Source organism: Trachemys scripta, chromosome 1 (genome assembly GCF_013100865.1).
Source record: "Trachemys scripta elegans isolate TJP31775 chromosome 1, CAS_Tse_1.0, whole genome shotgun sequence".
Classification (NCBI taxonomy): domain Eukaryota; kingdom Metazoa; phylum Chordata; order Testudines; family Emydidae; genus Trachemys; species Trachemys scripta.
Window position 1 is genome coordinate 24794376 of NC_048298.1, and position 19641 is coordinate 24814016.

At 37.3% G+C, this 19641-nt stretch overlaps 1 protein-coding gene across 1 annotated transcript in view; it reads right to left on the reverse strand.

Moving 5' to 3' along the window:
• Positions 1 to 19641, reverse strand: part of ORC5 (origin recognition complex subunit 5) — a gene marked incomplete in the record, with an annotated part of 142950 nt that overhangs the window by 118342 nt on the left and 4967 nt on the right. Inside the window, 5 exon segments of the mRNA XM_034766173.1 lie at positions 2935 to 3065; positions 4083 to 4194; positions 6928 to 7002; positions 12206 to 12403; positions 18601 to 18693. Of these exon segments, the coding sequence (XP_034622064.1) occupies positions 2935 to 3065; positions 4083 to 4194; positions 6928 to 7002; positions 12206 to 12403; positions 18601 to 18693 (609 nt within the window).

A 19641-nucleotide genomic window follows, 5' to 3' on the forward strand; every position in this document is an offset into this window, starting at 1 on the left:
TCTCTCTCCTCAATATTTATTCCACTCTGTATGCATCCGAAGAAGTGGGCTGTAGTCCACGAAAGCTTATGCTCTAATAAATTTGTTAGTCTCTAAGGTGCCACAAGTACTCCTATTCTTTTTGAACATACAGTTAAACTACAATTGTTAGAGGCTATCAGGCAGACTATGCAGTGTGTCTAGAAGTAAGAGGATAAGGCTGGACGTCAGGACTCATGGGGTCTGCTGCCTGCTCTCCTAATGACTCACATTGCCTGAGCAAGTCATTTGGGCCCAATTTTTCAAATTGGGATGCCTTCAGACATAGCTGCTTGACTTGAAAGTTACATTCAGAGGCATCGAGCACTCATGACTCTTAAAAATGTTTGGCTTTTACTTGCTATACTAGCTACGGTACTTAACATGGATGTTATGAGATTTAATGTTTTAAGGTTCAGGTGCACCAGTTTATTGCAAGTGCAAGCAAGAAGTCTGGAACTTCCCCTCAGTGACCCTCGGCTAAGGAAGCCCTCAAGACAGTTAAGTCAAAAGCAGACTGCAAAGAGTTACAAAGGGCTCTCTCAAAAATGGGTGACTGGGCAACAAAATGGCAGGTGAAATTCAAATCTGTTTTCTAGTTTGCATTTATCAATCTCAACTCTACATATACAGTAACTCCTCACTTTAAGTCATCCCAGTTAAGGTTGTTTCGTTGCTGATCAATCAGGGAACATGCTCATTTAAAGTTGTGCAATGCTCCACTCTTGTGTTGTTCGGCTGCCTGCTTTCTCCACAGCTGGCAGCCTCCCCACAGTGCCACCTGCCCAATCAGTGCCTTCCCCTTTCTCCCCCCCCCCCCCCCCCGAGGCAATCAGCTGGCCTGCGGTGTTTCGGGGGCAGGAGGGAGGGGGGAAAAGGAGTGAGAACTCAGAGTGCAGGCTCCCCCTCCCTCCCCAGTGCCACAAGCCAGCTGATTGCCCTGGGCAGGGGGGGAGGGAAGGGGAGCCTGTGTGCCAAGTCCTCGCTCCTCCCCCCTTCCTCCTGCCCCCTAAACATCACAAGCCAGCTGACTGCCCCAGGCAGGAGGGAGGAGCGAGGACTCAGCATGCAGGCTCCCTCTCCCTCCTGCCAGCAGCAATCAGCTGGCTTGCGATGTTTAAGGGGCAGGTCAAGGATGGGGGCTTGGGGGAAGGCGGGGAGTAGGCGGGCTGGGGATTGAGCCTCCTCCCCCCCCCAACCCCTGGTGCTTGCAGAGTAGGGGAAGCTGCCATTGCTGCGCAATATGCTTCTCCTAGCCTACAGCACCTTTTGCCTCATTGCCTGCCTCATCTCCAGTGCCAGTGGGCTGTGCCTGTGTAGGATAAGGCAGGGGCACCTCCCAACTATAGTACTGTATGTACAGTATGTCTGTAAACACACAGCATGTACACACTACTCCCCCCCCCCCCCCCCCGCGTAGTATTAAATTGCTTGTTTAAAATTTATATAATGCCTTTTGTCTGGCAAAAAAATTCCCTGGAACCTAACACACACAAACACACACCCATTTACATTAATTCTTGTGGGGAAAATTGGATTAGCTTAACATAGTTTCACTTAAAGTTGCATTTTTCAGGAACATAACTACAGCATTAAGTGAGGAGTTACTGTAAAATGACAGGGTCTAAATTAGCTGTTACCACTCAAGAAAGAGATCTTGGTTGGAGTCATTGTAGATAGTTCTCTGAAAACATCCACTCAATCTGCAGCAGCAGTCAAAAAAAGCTAACAATGTTGCGAATCCTTAGGAAAGGGATAGAGAAGCCAGAAAATATATTGCTCTATATAAATTCATGGTACGCCCATATCTTGAATACTGAGTGCAGATGCAGTGACACCATCTCAAAAAAGGTATTAGAATTGGAAAAGGTACAGAAAAGGGCAACAAAAATTATTAGGAGTATGGAACCGCTTCTATATGAGGACAGATTAATGAAACTGGGACTTTTCAGCTTGGAAAGACGACGATTAAGGGGAGGGACATGATTGAGGTCTATAAAATCATGACTGGTGTGGAAAAAGTAAATAAGGACGTGTTATTTACTCCTTCTCATAACACAAGAACTAGGGGTCACAAAATGAAATTAATAGGCAGCAGGTTTAAAACAACAAAAGGAAGTATTTCTTCACACAACACTGTCAACCTGTGGAACTCCTTGCCAGAGGATGTTGTGAAGGCCAAGACTATAACAGGGTTAAAAAAAGAACTAGATTAAATTCATTAATAGATGAAATTCATTACTGATTATTCTGTTAAATAGTCATGGAGTATCACAAAGTAACCACCGTGCAATATCCTTGCTTTGCAGTGTGTGGTTTACATCACTAGAAGATAATTCTGTATCATGGTAATGCAAATATTTCACAATATCAGGATGTCACATTGATTATTTGGTGTGTGACTCTATTCAACTATTCAAAGTTGAATTCCACTCTTCTATAGGTTAAACCCTTTTTTAGAGTTTACACTAACAAAGCTATTTTTGCTGTATACAGCAAATGAACATGACACACATCGACTGGAAAAATAGTGCATCTCATTTGAAGAAAGCAATGCAGACTGTTTATCTCCAGGAAATATCCAGGTAATCATCCCTTTTCATTTTTAGTCATCTGCCTCTCAAAAGCCTTACTTAAAATGTCAAATAGGTGGTGAGTAGTATTTCTTCCTGCCAGACTGACTTTTCTTTTTTCTTTTAACATCAGTTTCTTTACAGCTTTGGTGAGGTCTTCCTTGGAAACAAGGCTGGTGCAGGCCCCCAGGGATATGAGGCCACCCATACCTCATTAACTGATTTAAACTAGCCCAGGACCTTTTGATGCAATATGCTTATGACATGCTCTCTATCCAAACTGAACAATAAATCTAGCCTTTGAGATTTTGGACAAGAAAAATAAATCTAGAGGATCCCTCACCAGATGTCGAAGCTCTTTCAAGTCCCTGCAGACTGTGTAGAAGACACCAAGAAGAATATTAATGTACGCAGCATAGAAATCAGCAGAATATTCTGGAGGATGATAATGGGACAGAATCTTTTGGAGGTTTCCTGTTCAGATATAAACAAGTTTGATTTTTTTTTTCCCCAAAAAGCTGGCGATTGCCTTATTGTACTAATCATAATTTTAAAAATTAAGTGCAGCACAAGCCAAACAATGATATCAGCTGTACCACAGAACCCAAAACAACAGCAAAAACAAAACCCTATCAGTAGGGGTAACAGAACCAAAAATGGTCTGGTTGCCTCAACATAAAAAAAAATTAAAAAATAAAATAAAAAAAAGCCAACCCACACACCTAAACTTAAATACCATCACAACGCTAAATCACACTAACTTTACTGACAACTAATTACAAGGAAAGCTTTAAACAATATGCTGCCAAAATGGCAAAGGATATAGAAATAGCCTCCACATCTACAGCTAACCACAGCTGTGGGGGAGAAATTCAGATCTCCAAAGAGACTCTTGTACTTCCATCAGCTGGCTGAGCTCTTCCTATGAGGGCCATGTGCATCTCACTAATGGGGATCCCCAGAAACAATTCTTAAAGAAGTAAAATGGGATTTCTAGTCATAATGGATGAGGAAGATTGGGCTTTGCAGACTAAAGTGGCATAATAGATAAGGGGTGGTATGTTCTCAGACTGCATGCAAAAGCAAAATGTGTGATGGGTGTTCCCTAGAGGAAAATGGAAGACAGGAGAAGGCTGGAGTCTCTGACCCTGCTGTGTAGTTCACTAGTTAGCATGCAGGGTGTGGTTTGAGACAGGGGATCTGTATTGGAAATCTAGATGAATAAGAGGGAGGGAGTCTCTGAATCCTAAGTAGAGGGTGATTGGGAATATAGAGCTTGTAATTTTACCAAAGCCACGTATAGTTACACTGCCTTCTGGATTCTAGTAACCAGCATACACCACTGTCACATTTTCTAACTGGTTTAAAGCTGAAGCTTCAACCTACTCTCACTGCTTAACAAAAAACTAAGTGTTTGAAATGCTTAGTCCTTTATGCAAAGTACTAATATTATTCATTCAACAACAACAAAAGTAGAAACAATTAAATTACCTATGCTGTAGTCAGGAAAATACAAGGTGAATGGCTCCAAGCATCCAGTGTTTGGACGAAACAGTTCCCACACAATTTCACTAAGGAAAATAACAGTGACATTTCTGTCGGTCTGTAAGAGAGAAAGAGGGAAAAGGTCACCTTGCATGTTAAAATATTAATCAGAAGAATGACTGTTAGGATTTTTCATTTGAAGAATTTCATCAAATTTAGTGTTTAACAAATTATTAGCATATTAATAAGTCTTTTGGTGGCCTAATCAAGGAGCTCATACATTTGCAGATTTTCATAATTATCTGGTATTCCTGTATATCTCTTGCCATTTAATTGACATTTAAGCTACTAGAGACCTGGGATACCAGGCAATATGAAGTTGCTTCCCTTCCCAAAATTAAGCCAACATTTCACTTCAATAATTAAATCCAGAATTTCATTAGGAGATTGTACAGTAAGAGTTGAGGAGGTAAAGGAGGACCAATATTTTGTGAAGGGAACACACTTCAGGCTTAATTTATAAAGGTCATCTGACTCATGCCACTACAAAGTTAGCTCTGTACTTAATTGATTGCTTTGCAATCTTAAATGTGGTTATGCCTGGTAAGTAACTATACCATCACTTCAGCAAAGACTGTGGCAATATGCAAGGTCCAACTTAATATTAAGTTGGGTCTATAGGTAACAAATTACTTATTTTTCATATGGAAATATTATTTTACACAGTTCCCACAATTTATTTAAGAATGAGAAAAATATTTCTGATGTCCCATTTATTTATTTTTTTAAATATCTGAGAGCTTACTTTAAAGAGAAAAACAGGCTAGCGTATTCACATTTTATAATATACAATTTTAATAGAATGTGCAATTCCATTATTCCACACATCCTTGTGGGGGTCATCTTCATCTATCATTACTGTTAGGAAAGATTTTGCTCAGTGAACAAAGACTACATGTGTCTGACGAAGTGGGTATTCAGCCACGAAAGCTTATGCTCCAATACATTTGTTAGTCTTTAAAAAGCAACAGTCCTGTGGCATCTTTAAGACTACATGGTTAAGGTAAACCGATCAATCCTCAAAATATTCTGAGCTTATACCATACAAATATAATGCTACATTCTTTAATCTCTGCAGGTCTTTTTGCAACTGTACTATAAACTCAGCAGTAAAGAGCGAGGCCTTCAAGTATGGTTCTTCCGTGAAGAGATTTCAGAGTTCTGAAGCAGCCCATAAGTTTAAAAGTAAAAAAGCTTGTTTCCTTAGGTTACTTCCACAATATAAAAATCACCAGAAATTAAAAACCACTGATGTGAGTAAACAACAGAAAAGTAGTGTGGCACATGGATTCCAGAAAGTGCAACAGAATACTGGCACATAGATTATCAGGAAAAGCATAGAGCACACAGTTCTTCCTTACATACATTGCTGTTTCTTGGTAGCTTCAAAAATAATAAAACAGATTTACAATAGGCTGATATGTAATGATTCAGGATACAGTTTCCATCTTGCACAAAGATATATTCTTCAAGGAAAAGGTGGAACAACCTATTTATTTTCCACTGCTTATGAATCACCTAAATATTGCCCCACCACAGGCAAGAGGATTGATATGCTTCTCTAATCAACCTCTACTGCTGCAAATTAATCAATTAAAAAAATATTAAAATGTAAATCACCACATTTTTCATTTATTTTACACAAGGTCTTTGAACAAGTTATTTGCTAAGAAAACATGAGGCAGAAAGTGAGTGACACTGACACGCACCCACAGAAGTGTCTTGCCACCAAGATCAACATATAGCTACAAACTGCCCCATCCACTAACTCAAGCACATCAAAATGCTACAGCTTTCCACCGCCAGTGGAAAAGTCATTTTCACAAAACAACACAGCCCAACAGACAACGGAAAGGCTCCCACTAACTTCAATGGGCTTTAACTCAAGTCCAGTCCTTTCCTAAATCAGAAGCAAGAGCAGCAGAAAAATATATTCTGTTCCGATCCCAAACAAAATCCCAAAAGAGTAACGCCTTTGCCATATTGCAACAGGGTAGACTCTTAAGAGGCTATCACACACACACACCAAAAGTCAGAGAGCCCCTGCTGGTGACGAAAACAGGGCTAGCCATAATTGCATAACCAATGATCCAAGAGTCCCTGCACCAGTCTCCAGGAGGGCCATCACAAAGGGTTCTCAGACACTGTTGGAGAAATTGCAAGAAAACAAACACCTGGGAATGTGGTTCATCTGTCCAACCCCACCCTCGCTACACTTGGGTTTAGCTCCCACTAAAGCAGCTGTTTCAGGAGGGTTTGCACCCCCCACACAGCCAGTTGCCAAGCTTTAAGAATGTGCTACTGTTTAATCAAAGACAGTAGGAACTGAGCTATGCTAAGTTTTTTTTTCAGTTAGAAGTTGCTCCTTATATAGCTTACAGTCCTTCCAAGATTTTATACTTGCTTTGGCAATTATTAAAAAACCTTGATGAAGAGTGGTAGAATTTTGTAATAATCTCAAAAAGCAATACATATTTTAGAAGATGCAGTGTACAGTGGAAGCAGCTTCAAAAGATGCATAAAAGAGCTGATTTACAGGGCAACATATTATTAAATGGAATAAAACAGAGCACAGGAAGAAAGACTGTGATGTTTAAATTCTGATTTGAGTTCTGCCACTGACCAAAATTCTGCAAAAAAATTACAACTTTCAGAAGGAAAAAAAAAAAGTTATACCCACACTTCTCTAGGGAGTTCACTGGTAGTGAGACATGGTATTACATCATCTAGACAGTATTTATCTTTAACTTCTATGAAATATACATTAAAAATACTTTACTCAGTTACTTACCATTTCTTGTAGTCTAAGAAACCCTGGCAACATATTTGCCTCCATTTCCCTCAGCTGCTCTGCTTTATCCAGCACCTTTTAACAAACAAGGATTTTATTATATAGTCAACTTTATTCTGCCCTTTTATGTGGAATTTAAAAAAAAAAAAAAAAACTTTCTAGTCCAGCTGATGGAGCCACATTTCACCCATACCTCTGGACGTCAAAGAAAGCTACTTAAGCAATAAGACACAAACAGAGCAAGTCTGGGGGATTACTCTTTCAAGGGTGATGGGAGCAGCCTTAGCAGTTCAGCCACCCAAGAAAAGTGATAAGCCCCTAGAAACCAACTTTGTCATGACTTACGGCATGAGTGACTTAGCTGAGTATTATTCATAAAGCCATGACATTGGTAACGGCCAATTAAAAGCTCCATTTTTATCCAGCATTATGTTACTTCAAAAGATTTAAATATCCCATACATTATTAGAATACTATATGAATATGTTTATTATAAAAGAATAATTTTTTCCAACCAAGATTACCTTTTACTAATAAATGTGTTTGAAAAAAATTAAGCAGTACCTCAATTTAGCTATCCTTCTGAGGTTCATAAAGAGATACTCCTGGGGAAATTCTGCATATCTGCGGATGCACAGAATTCCTCTGTCTCCCATAATTTTGTATTTTCCCACATAAAATCTGTTGCCTAAGATGTGCTGCAGTTCTGCCTTTTGCCCACCAGAGGCCACTGGGGCACCAGACCAGCCAGCTGCCTTCATGATGGCTGTTCTAGAGTCACAGCAGCCTCTGGTGGGCAAAAGGCAGAACTGAAGCACCTTGGCAAAATGAATTTTATGAGGGAAAATACAAAAATTCTATGCTCACTGCTGCAGAATTCCCGCAGCAGGAGAAGTTCATCACAGCACCTGCCCACAGGGTGAGGTTAGGACAATGTGGGGCACACAGGGCTGCTGGGGGGGAGGGGTCGCAGACCAGGGTTCAGAAGGGCTAGTTGGGGGGACAGTCTGGAGAATGGGCTCAACAGCTAGTGGGGTGACAGCGTTGAGCCTGGGGATGGGGAAGGGAGGCTACAGAGACCCAGAGGGATGAGGAATGCGGGGACAGGGCAGATGTGCCTAACAATGGAAGAGGCTTGGGGTCAGCCAGAGTCTGCATGGGGGAGACATCCCAACACCCTAACAATCCCTCCTCACCCCAAAGAAAAATCTCCTACCGACACCCAACACCCTCCAGGTTCACTCCAGGCTCCCCCAAGCCTTTGCACTGCTTCTGACAGAGGCAGGAAATGCAGTTCTGTATTGTAATTTAACTGAATTACACAAAGTTCTGTATTAATATGCCTAGTAAGAAATCTATTTTTCAAGTTACCAAAATAATTGAAACACCGAGGAGTCCTTATGGTACCTTAGAGACTAACAAATCGAAAGCTTTTGCCCAAATAAATTTGTTAGTTTCGAAGTGCCACAAGGACTCCACGTTGCTTTTGCCGATACAGACTAACAGGCTTCCACTCTGAAACCTGTTAAAAAAATTGAAACTGGCACGATTATATTGTGTTATTTTGACAAATAAAAATGCAGAATTTTCAAATATTTTGTTGCAGAATTTTTACATTTTTGGCGCAGAATTCCCTCAGGAGTAAAGAGTCTAATTTTCTTCTGTGATAATGTATTTTGTCCTCAAAAATTATGTCCAGAGATTTACAAGATTCTTTGTATTATTATTATGTGGAAGCCCAATACTGCTCCAAGAAATAACAAAAAAAAAATATATATATATGTGGTAACTATTAGTAAATATCAACTTTTTAAATGGGGACAACTGCAGATAAACAATTACTATATTTTATATCCTCAAGAGAGGAATGGAGGCCTTACCCAGAGTGAAAATACTGCTGGTTATAATTCATTAAAGAATTCTTAAGCTTCACACAGTTACTACCTTGATTGAAGAATAAAAGAGGGAAAACATAGGTTTATTTTATGTTCCACTTACTATGCTGAATTTAACTATCGATATCCAAGTTGATTATTTCTTTTGGATTATTGTTGCTGTAATTATATTACAGATCTGTAGAGGACTGTATGATTCTGTTCTCATTAATGGGTTTATTTTGTTCAAAAAGTTTTGTTTTTGATTTTTTTTCCAAACCATTGAAAGACATGAATCTTCAGGGTCACACAATAGTGGGATGGACATGATACAGCAGTACCCCAGTTACAAAGGCTCCTGTTATTGGAATCTGTTTTATTCAAGTACTAAAGATTACATTATCCCAAGATTCCAGGCTGAAGTCTGTGATTGGACCAGAACTCCAGGTTTCCCAGAACAGATACCTTAACTGCTCGAGTTTAATCGGAATTCCTTACAGAGGGAACGCATGCATTTTTAACTCGCCAGATATTCACTAGTGGTCCTTTAACAAATTCCCATGTAACTGTTAAAAGTTTATCATCAAACTTCTAAAAACTTGAATTAAGCATGTATTAAGCAACTGTTTTCCATAGGCTGCTAGTGTAAAGAGACTATGGCATATCATGTTAACCAATACTGTCTCATAGTTTATTTGTACTCCCGCAGCTGACTATTTCCATGTGTATCTTGTCCTATACTTAGATTGTAAGCTCTTTTGAGCAGGGACCAGCTTTTTGTTCCATGTTTGTACAGTGCCTAGTGCAATAGGTTCCTGGTCTATGACCAGGGCTCCTAGGTCCCACTGTAATACAAAATAATAAAGTTGGAAGCAAACAAATTGGAATGCCTTTGTCCAAATCCACGTCCAAATTGATTGGTTTGGCTTTTTCAGTTATGACTAAGCGATGTATAGCTTCTAACAATGCACAGCTAGGGTCCAGTCACTGAAAAGATATATAAATGAATCTCCAAGTCACTTTCTATATGGCCTCTTTGCACCATAATACATACCCAAAGGCTAACATCCCAAACTGACTTACTAAACTATTAATAAAAATATTAAGCATTGTCTATTATACTGAAGAGATTCCCTCTTCGAACTTATTTTTTTCTGGCACAGTAGTACACACAAAAAAAAACCACACAGACCACCACATCAGACTAGGTTTTTTTGTAGCAGATAATATATAGTGATGACATAGCCAGTTGTATGCTAGTACACCTCTACCCCAATATAAGGCGAACCGATAGAACATGAATTCTGATATAACGCAGTAAAGCAGTGCTCCAGGAGGGCGGGGCTGCGCACTCTGGCAGATCAAAGCAAGTTCAATATAATGCAGTTTCACCTATAACGCGGTAAGATTTTTTGGCTCCGTTATATCGAGGTAGAGGTGTAGTTGTTGGTGCACCTCTAGTGGCTCATCACCCACACACTCAAGTACCAACAGCCAGCCTATAAATGCAGATGTTATGAAGCCAACCAGTAAGCAATATAGAATAAACTTTTGCTAGATGTTTTAGCTTTTTTTTTTTTTTTTTTTTTTAATGTTTTTACAATTTCATTGTTAAAATACATTATAAAGAACAACACTAATTCTAAATGTAAGAATAAATACAAGTCATATCAGCACCATCTTTCAAATAGGTAGAACAAATCATTTTGTCTTCATGCTCAGTACCTGTTCTTGGATTAAAAAACATTTAGAAGTCTTTGCCTGAGAGCAACCATTTATCTTAATTTTCTCTGACTTAATGAGGGCTGAAATATTTTAAATTATTTATCCCAGAAATGAAATAGAATAAAATTAGTTTTGCCAGTTTATGCTACCAGTATACAGTTCTTTCATCAATCTCAATTTAAACCATCCTTTAATAAATCCAGAGGAGACAGGTTAATTCCCATAAATTGATTTCTGCCCCAATTCCTGTCTGTTTCCATGAACAACAGAGTTGAAAAACGCTAATTTAACACTTAATTCTTCTCATCTAGCAACATTTTACCCAATACAATTGATCATTTCACAGTATTTAATGCCCTGTCTTCCAACATCAATTTTCAAGTAACTTCTAATATTCTGAGGGACAGTAATGCTAAATAAAATGTAAAATGTTCCTACGGATATTTAAATCAAGCATTTTCCCCTCTAAGTCATATACCAATATGAAAGCAATGGTGTTTTGTAAAATTCCCTGGAACATCATATTTAAGAATATTTGTTTTACTTTTGTAACTACCTATTAAAAAAGTTAACTAAACTTCCATGTTCTTTAAATATTCAAACTTTATTCAAAACACTCCTGTATAAAGTTACAAGATATTAAGGCAGTCACTAAACAGAATATGAATTTCATCAACTCAATACTGTATGTATTTTGAAAAAAATATAAAACATTTAGCTGTGCCTGCAAAATTACCTGAAGATGTTTAAACATGCTTGTTTACTTCTTCCTTACTTGACTTCAAGTAAGGCAAAACACCACACTCAACTGGTTAGAGGGAATATTTAAAAAAAAGTCTTCCGGTGGCATCAAACTTGCAATCTGAACACCTTCAATTTTAGTCACATGGTCAATTCGGCCTCCTTTAACAAATCTTTAGTTCCTTTTCCCCCAAAGAAAATACATTCTGGAGAGTGTGTCCACTATTTATATTATTTCAAGTTCTCTGCTACTACAACTATGCTTTATGCATTATTTTTCACTTGGAATATAACTATAGTATTTCTGCTGGACCTCTTCCTCCACCCACTGTTCACATGATCAACAAAATTTTGTTGAGTTAACTTTTCATTGCTCTACTTTTCTCCACACTGGCTGCCTTTACAGGTAAGAATTGAGTTTTAAATCTTGCTACTGGAGATTGAAGAGAGTTCAACAGCCCTTTTATAAGCGAACCAATCAGCATGACCTCTAGATTAAACCTGTGCTAGCCTAGCTACCCTCTCCACTTGGGTACTCCACATATAGCTTCCCCTATTCGGGTTCTCTCTAGTAGAACTATCTCCCAAAAGAGATTTGTGAGGTTGACTCTCTACCTAATTATAAATCAACTCAGTTTTCTCGACTGGCAACCTTTGTTAAAATGTTGCTTAGTTAACTATTTAGCACGATCTACTATTAGTATTTGCATGTGAATGGTTTTATAAAAATAGGCATATAGAGCCTGAGCAAACCCCAATGAAATCAACTGAAAGAATTTCATTAATTTCAATGATCTTTGAATCAGGCACATACAGTACAAGACAGAAATCCTATGTAAACTGATGAGCAACACCTATATTTTCATACATAAAGGAACTCTGATAAATACATTTAAACAAAATAAAAATAGGAGAAACATGCAAGTTAAATTACTTACAATATATACTGTTTGATTCTGTAGATCTTGAGTAATAATTTCTTGCTTAAACAGACGTACAAAGTCATTAAATGTGTCACAGGGCACATGAGAACCGTGTTTATTTTCAGATGAAAGGCTCTGCAACTGAGTCAAAATTTCCTCTAAAAGCAGCCTTGAAGTAAAGCATTCAACACAGTTCACAAACACATGAGGAAGCTAAAAAATGAGAAAAGACAGACAGACAATTTAATTTAGTTATACTGAAAGAAATACAAATGATAAAAAATAATCCAAACGGTTAAAAATCAGAGCTCAATATTCTAATTTCTTTGCTCCCAAAAACAGACATAGGAATAAACTGCATCGCCATCAGCAGGACCCAGTATTTACAGAAATATGATCAATAATGGATCATCATATTTTTAGCAATTCAAAATTTTACATACCATAAAGGGCAAGTAAACAGATTTTTAACCATATTATCTTGTGACAGAGTTACTAATATGAAATATTCAGTGTAAATTATGTTTATGTTTAAAAACCCCTCTTCAGAATAACTCACAAGAAGAAAATGAAAGATATTTTTGATCAAAACCTTTTTTTAATCTATTACACATTACTGGGTCAAAAGTATCTGACTCAGGCTGGGCCTCAGACTTCCATTCGACAGTAAAGTTTCATGTAAAAAAAAAAAATTTAGGAATTAGTTTAAATAGGAAAAAAATATGCAACTTCCACATACACTCTTGAGACAAGATGTTGATATTTACGTCCAATGCACTGTCAGGAGCATGCATTGATAAATTTATCGGTGAGAATGAGCTGATGATTGGAAGCGTTACATATAGCATGATGTGTATTCAAATACATTCCTGCCATGAGCTTTTACTGTGGCAAAACCTGTGCTTCACTATTTCAGGTTCCCATCTCCTCACTTCATTTCTCAAATCAATTTCTGCAACACTTTTCATTAACAGAAGCCCTGAGATCACCTTACAGCATTATTTATATTGACATTTCAAGGCTGTTATGCTACAATTTAGATTTATCAGTTTGTTTTGGGTTGCAGGTCTGTGTGAACACAGTACACAACTCTTACTACTTCTGTGTGCTCATTCCTGTGTAGTCAAAGCATTGAAATACATAAGATTCTTATTTCCGTAAGGTTGTTTGCATATTTAACGCCTTTCAGAGTGGATTATAAAAAATGATAATTTAAACAACACAATAAAAAAATCATATGAAGTTCTTTTAAAAAATAAGCCTGTTTAAAATGAAATGTGAATTTAAAAACAAAATATTTAAAGGCCTAGACTTATTATTTCTTAAAACATTTAAATAAAAAATAAGATATTCTGAATCCACGAGCCTTTATGAAAAACTGAGTTGAAGACTGCTTTTCTATATAAAGAAAGAATCAGGGGGAAAACATCTAACTTTTATAGCCAAGCTTCATAAATGTAGCACAATACGTCAGCCTATTAGGTATATTATTTTTCTAGGCTGACCTGAAATAATCAGTTTAATTCACGGACTACCATTAATCCCTCTGTTTAATAAATCATTTAGTTGTAAATGTGAAACATATTTTGACTAGAGAAGTTTATGTATCCAAAACTTTTAAGGTTTTGTTTAATAAAAAATAAGTTTTATATGCTGTTGTGTGTTTAATTAAACTCCATTTACCATCCTAATGCAGCTTGACACAAATCATGAGCAAAAAGTTAATTATCTAGTAAATAAGCAATAAATCATTCACCATTTTCTAACATACTAAAATGTGCAATTAATAAGATATATAACTTGTTAAATAAATGTACACAGTTACAGCATACCCTCCTAGGTAGCAAAAAGAAGAACCAAATGTAGTGTTAAGGCTCTATTTGGTTGTAAAACAACATGGTTATGTCAACCAATGAGAATGCACCTCTCTTTAGAAAATAACTGAAGTACAAATGGAAAAACTGATTAAAACAAATTTAAATTGAGGCTTTGCACTTGACAATTTAAATCAATCCACCCGGACTCCATGACTGGTCAGAGGAACAAAACTGTCCAATTAGAGAGAGAGCACAATCTATGTACAAACTTCACCGGAACACATGTCCTATACTGTATGAAAACCCAGAGCTCTCCTTATTTTGTTTACAGCAGAAGAGTTCAAGTTTTGTGATTTCTTCCACTGCTTCAGCCATTACTTTGGGGGGGAGGGGGAGGGGAGATCTCAGCACTAAAAACAGCTTTAAAAATAAGAAAAAAGAAAGGGGTGATTTTACTGCTACTTCTAAGTAAAATTTCAGGCCTGTCAATTTTGGCAGTATCTTTTTAATGTTCAAAAGCTAAGGTTATCTGCCTTAATGGAACAACAACATTGGTTCCATTTTTGTTATTCTGTCACTCACATGTATGTAAGGAAAGAAAGGTTACTTATGTAGCAATTGTAGCTCTTAAAATAGGTTCAAGAAACATATGTTGTTGTTCACTGAATATCAAAACCTTCTGGAAAGCAGTAGTCACTAGGACACACACATTCCTTGCAGAACCAAACCTCTCATGCAAGGTTATACATAGAAGCCCCCATACTGAGCTCATTAGTCATTCCACTTCATTAGAACCCACATCAAAGGCTCGGTGGATGTGGGAAAGTGTAGATACATGCTGACAATCTATTCAAACAATGTTTAGTAGGAAGCATCCTTATTTCCTTTTTAAAGTATTGGAAAGAAGAGCCTCACTCATAGGAGATTAAGTAGCAGTAACCACTACTCAAAGGAGAATTTGTTTAAGACAATTTAAAGAACTGTTCTCGCAAGCTGTACAAAGATCTAGTTGTCACGTCAAGTGACTGATATATCTAAGTGTATGGTTTCAATTCAGCGTGGCCATCCTGAGTAACTTGGCAACATAGATATTCTTCAGACAAGCTGTAGAGGCTACTTTGGACCTAATGGAACACGTTCTGAGTCCCTCACGTATGGAGACACCCAAAAGGACGTAATGGTTACGTATTCGAAAAACTTTGTCCACTTCAGCAATACCTAGTTTTAGCCAAACAAAAACCAAAAAACAAAAAAGTCACGTAAAGGAAGAGGGGAATCAATAAAAGAAGCCAACAGGGTGGACAAAGTTAGGCTGGCCTAGCTCCAAGATTTTCAAAGCTCATATTTTATATGACATCTTATTTACCTTATCACATTGTTCAAATCAAACCTTAAAACATGCTTATTAACTCACGACAGCAGGTTTGCAAAATGAGCTTTCAATTATGGCAGTCTATTGGGAAGTTAAATAAATACATCAAGGTCCAATATTTAAGCTTTATACATTTGCTATCTTGCAAGAGGTCTACATCTACCTTAAATTTTAACACCCAACTAATACTGAATTCCATATTCAAACAGGAAATAACATTTGAAACCCAAAACTGAAGGTTTATAATGATACAATTAATCATAATTTAGATTACATTATTGAAGTCAATATTCTCCATATTTTGTATTGTCCCATAAATCAGTGAACAACATGGCCAATAGGGCTTCAAGACATTTAGTTAATTTAAAAAAAAAAGTCATCCTGACTCACTCTGCTAGCTGTGCACATAGCTAACCAGTGTAACTGCACATCAGGGCACACTGATTTAAAATCTAAGGGATTAAAACCATCAATTTTAATTAGGACTGTCCATTAATCACAGTTAACTCACACGATTAACTCAAAAAAAATTAATTGTGATTAATCCCAGTTTTATTAGCACTGTTAAACAGAATACCAATTGAAATTTATTAAATATTTTGGATGTTTTTCTACATTTTCAATTATATTAATTTCAATTACCACACATAATACAAAGTATACAGTGATCTATTATTTTTATTACAAATATTTGCACTGTAAAAAGGATGAACAAATAGTATTTTTCAGTTGACCTCATAATAAGTACTGTAGTGCAATCTCTATCATGAATGTGCAACTTACAAATATAGATTTATGTTACATAACTGAACTTAAAAACAAAACAACATAAAACTTTAGAGCCTACAAGTCCATTCAGTCCAACTTCTTGTTCAGCCATTCGCTAAGACAAACAAGTTTGTTTACATTGAAGAGAGATAATGCTGCCCGCTTCTTATTTAAAATGTCGCCTGAAAGGGAGAACAGACATTAACATGGCACTTTCGTAGTTATCACTGCAAGGTATTTACGTGCCAGATATGCTAACCATTTGTATGACACTTCATACTTTGGCCACCATTCCAGAGGACATGCTTCCATGAATTGTACGTCTCCTGCTCTGTGTTTTACCCGCATTCTGCCATATATTATAGCAGTCTCAGATGATGACCCAGCATGTTGTTCATTGTATGAACACTTTCACTGCAGATGTGACAAAATGCAAAGACGGTACCAATGTGAGATTTCTAAAGATAGCAACAGCACTTGACCCAAGGTTTAAGAATCGGAAGTGCCTTCCAAAATCTTAGAGGGATGGGATGTGTGGAGCATGCTTTCAGAAGTCTGAAAAGAGCAACACTCCGATGAGGAAACTTTAGAACCTGAACCACCAAAAAAGAAAAATCAACCTTCTGCTGGTGGCATCTGACTCAGATGATGAACATGAACATGCATCAGTCTGCACTGCTTTGGATCGTTATCGAGCAGAACCTGTCATCAGCATGGACGCATGTCCTCTGGAATGATGGTTGAAGCATGAAGGAACATATGAATCTTTAGTGCATCTGGCACGTAAATATCTTGCAATGCCAGTTATAGCAGTGCCATGCAAACACCCTGTTCTCACTTTCAGGTGACATTGTAAACAAGAAGCGGGCAGCATTATCTCCTGCAAATGTAAACAAACTTGTTTGTCTTAGTGATTGGCTGAACAAGAAGTAGGGCTGAGTGGACTTGTAGGCTCTAAAGTTTAACATTGTTTTATTTTTCAATACAGTTATTTTTTATACATAATTCTACAACTAAGTTCAACTTTCATGATATAGAGATTGCACTACAGTACTTGCATTAAGTGAATTGAAAAATACTCTTGTTTTTACAGTTCAAATATATATAATAAAAAATATAAAGTGAGCACTGCACACTTTGTAGTCTGTGTTGTAATTGAAGTTAATATATTTGAAAATGAGGAAAACATCCAAAAATATTTATATAAATGGTATTCTATTGTTTAATCGTGTGATTAATTGTGATTAATTTTTTAATTTTTTTAATTGCTTGACAGCCCTAATTTTAATAATGAATTAAATCAGTGAACAGGAAAACTTGATTAAAATTATTTATTTTAATCTTGTTTTGCATTTGTACTTTAGAAATTTTCCTAGAGAGAGAATCATTCACTTTACTTGGTATATTTTGGTACTTCATTTTGCTAACCAGGAGGATATTACCCCCCCCCCCCATATTTATTTAAGCAATTATATGGCTTCACACGAGTTATTCAGATTCTTAATTTTTACTTTTGTAAATTATGTTAGAAAATGGTGAATGATGATGCATTTCTGATTACAAGATGATTAATTTGTTACTCAAATACTGTACAAGACCTAATGAAATGGTGCTTTGAACACGATCAGGACTTCTAGGCATCATTGTAATACAAATAGCCAACAACCAATAGCATTTTGGGATTAGTATTTGTAGAATGCATACAAATACAAATTTTATATGCAAATAAAATGAATTGAAAGGTGAATTTCTCAGCTCAAAAAAAAGTGAGCTGTAAATGATTGTCTCAGTTCAGTGAGTGATGTCTTTGTTGCAATTAGTCCAGACAGCCATCTTAGTTTACCACTCCCCACTTAAAAAAAAAAAAAAAAAAAAAATCCAAGTACACCTCTACCCAGATATAATGCGACCCAATATAACACTAATTCAGATATAACACAGTAAAGCAGTGCTCTGGGGGGGCGGGGCTGCGCACTCCAGCAGATCAAAGCAAGTTCGATATAACGCGGTTTCACCTATAACGTAAGATTTTTTGGCTCCTGAGAACAGCATTATATCGGGGTAGAGGTGTATTTTTGTTTGCTTGTTTTTTTTAATTTCAAGTCAGGCTTATTATGTTCAACACTGGCCCTTTATTAATGACCATTCACCCATCTTTCTGTAGTGGACCCACCAACTCCAGAACATTTCCTTTTATCAATTTTGAATTTTATGAGTTTATTCTATTTTAATTTGCATTATGTTGTGCGGCACCCTTGATGAGAAAGAAGCTGTTTTATGTGGCAATCAAGCAATAAGTAGAAGAGATACTGTAAGAACAACAGGCAAGAAATAGGTGCAAAATAAATGGTTCTTGCAATTCTCCATCAAATTTAAAGTAGCTAGTTTGGGAACTTTTTTTAATTCCTCATTGGTTCAAAGTGTTTTATGAATTTCTAAGAATTTATTCTTACCTCTAATGTTTCTAGAAGAGTTTGCATCACATAGGTCTTGCCACTAGAGGTATGTCCATAGATAAAGATGGATGGGAAGCTAAAATGTTGACGCTAGAAAAAAAAGTTTAAAAATTTTAATACCTAACTTTCTCTTTTTTTCTGAGATTTAGAGAACTTTGGCTCATCTCGTTTACTGCCAGAAGAAAAGCTTTGTTTTAAATTAAGAGACTCAAATACAGAACACTCCAATTAAGATTCAACATGGTATTTTCTCAATTTGATTCTATGATCCTCCAAACCTGAGAGCAGGGTTCAAAAAACGCCCTAATGCCACCACTGAAACTCCCAGATCATTAAGGCTGTCTCTTCATTAGGCAAAGGGTGTGTTCTTAACTCAAGTTAGCTAAACTGAGGTAAAATTCTAGTGAAGACAAGGTAGTTTGTTGGCTTTACTTCAATCTGTTAACTCATAAGAAAATGACAACTGGGATTTTAACTCAAGTTAGCTAACCTGAGTTAGATCAAATCTTCTCTAGGGACAAAAAAGTGTTCTGGATTCTGCCACCCTTACTCATGTTGAGTAGTAGCTTACTGGTCAAGATGTCCCACTGATAACGATGGCACTAATTGCAGAGTACTATTCAACATGTGTAAAGATGTCAGACTCTAGTCCTTTAAGGGTACATCTACAATGCAAAAAACAAGATCTACAGCCTCAGGCTCATACTACAGCACTAAAAAAAAAAAAAAAAAAAAAAAAAAAAAAAATCATAGAATCATAGATGTGTACAACAGGAAGAGACCTCAGTAAGTCATCTAGTCCAGTCCCCTGCACTCAAGGCAGGACTAATTATTATCTAGACAAGGGGTCTCAAACACACGGCCCGTGGACCACATGCGGCCCACGAGGTAATTTTCTGCGGCCCGCAAGCTCCTCGCATCTCCTACTCCCCCTGCCCTCCCCCAGCGTTTACCTAGAGTGGCTCTGGCCCGACGTGCACCGGGGGCAGGGCAGGCTCCCTGCCTGCTTGCCCTGCCCCCGCGCCAGGAAGCGGCCGG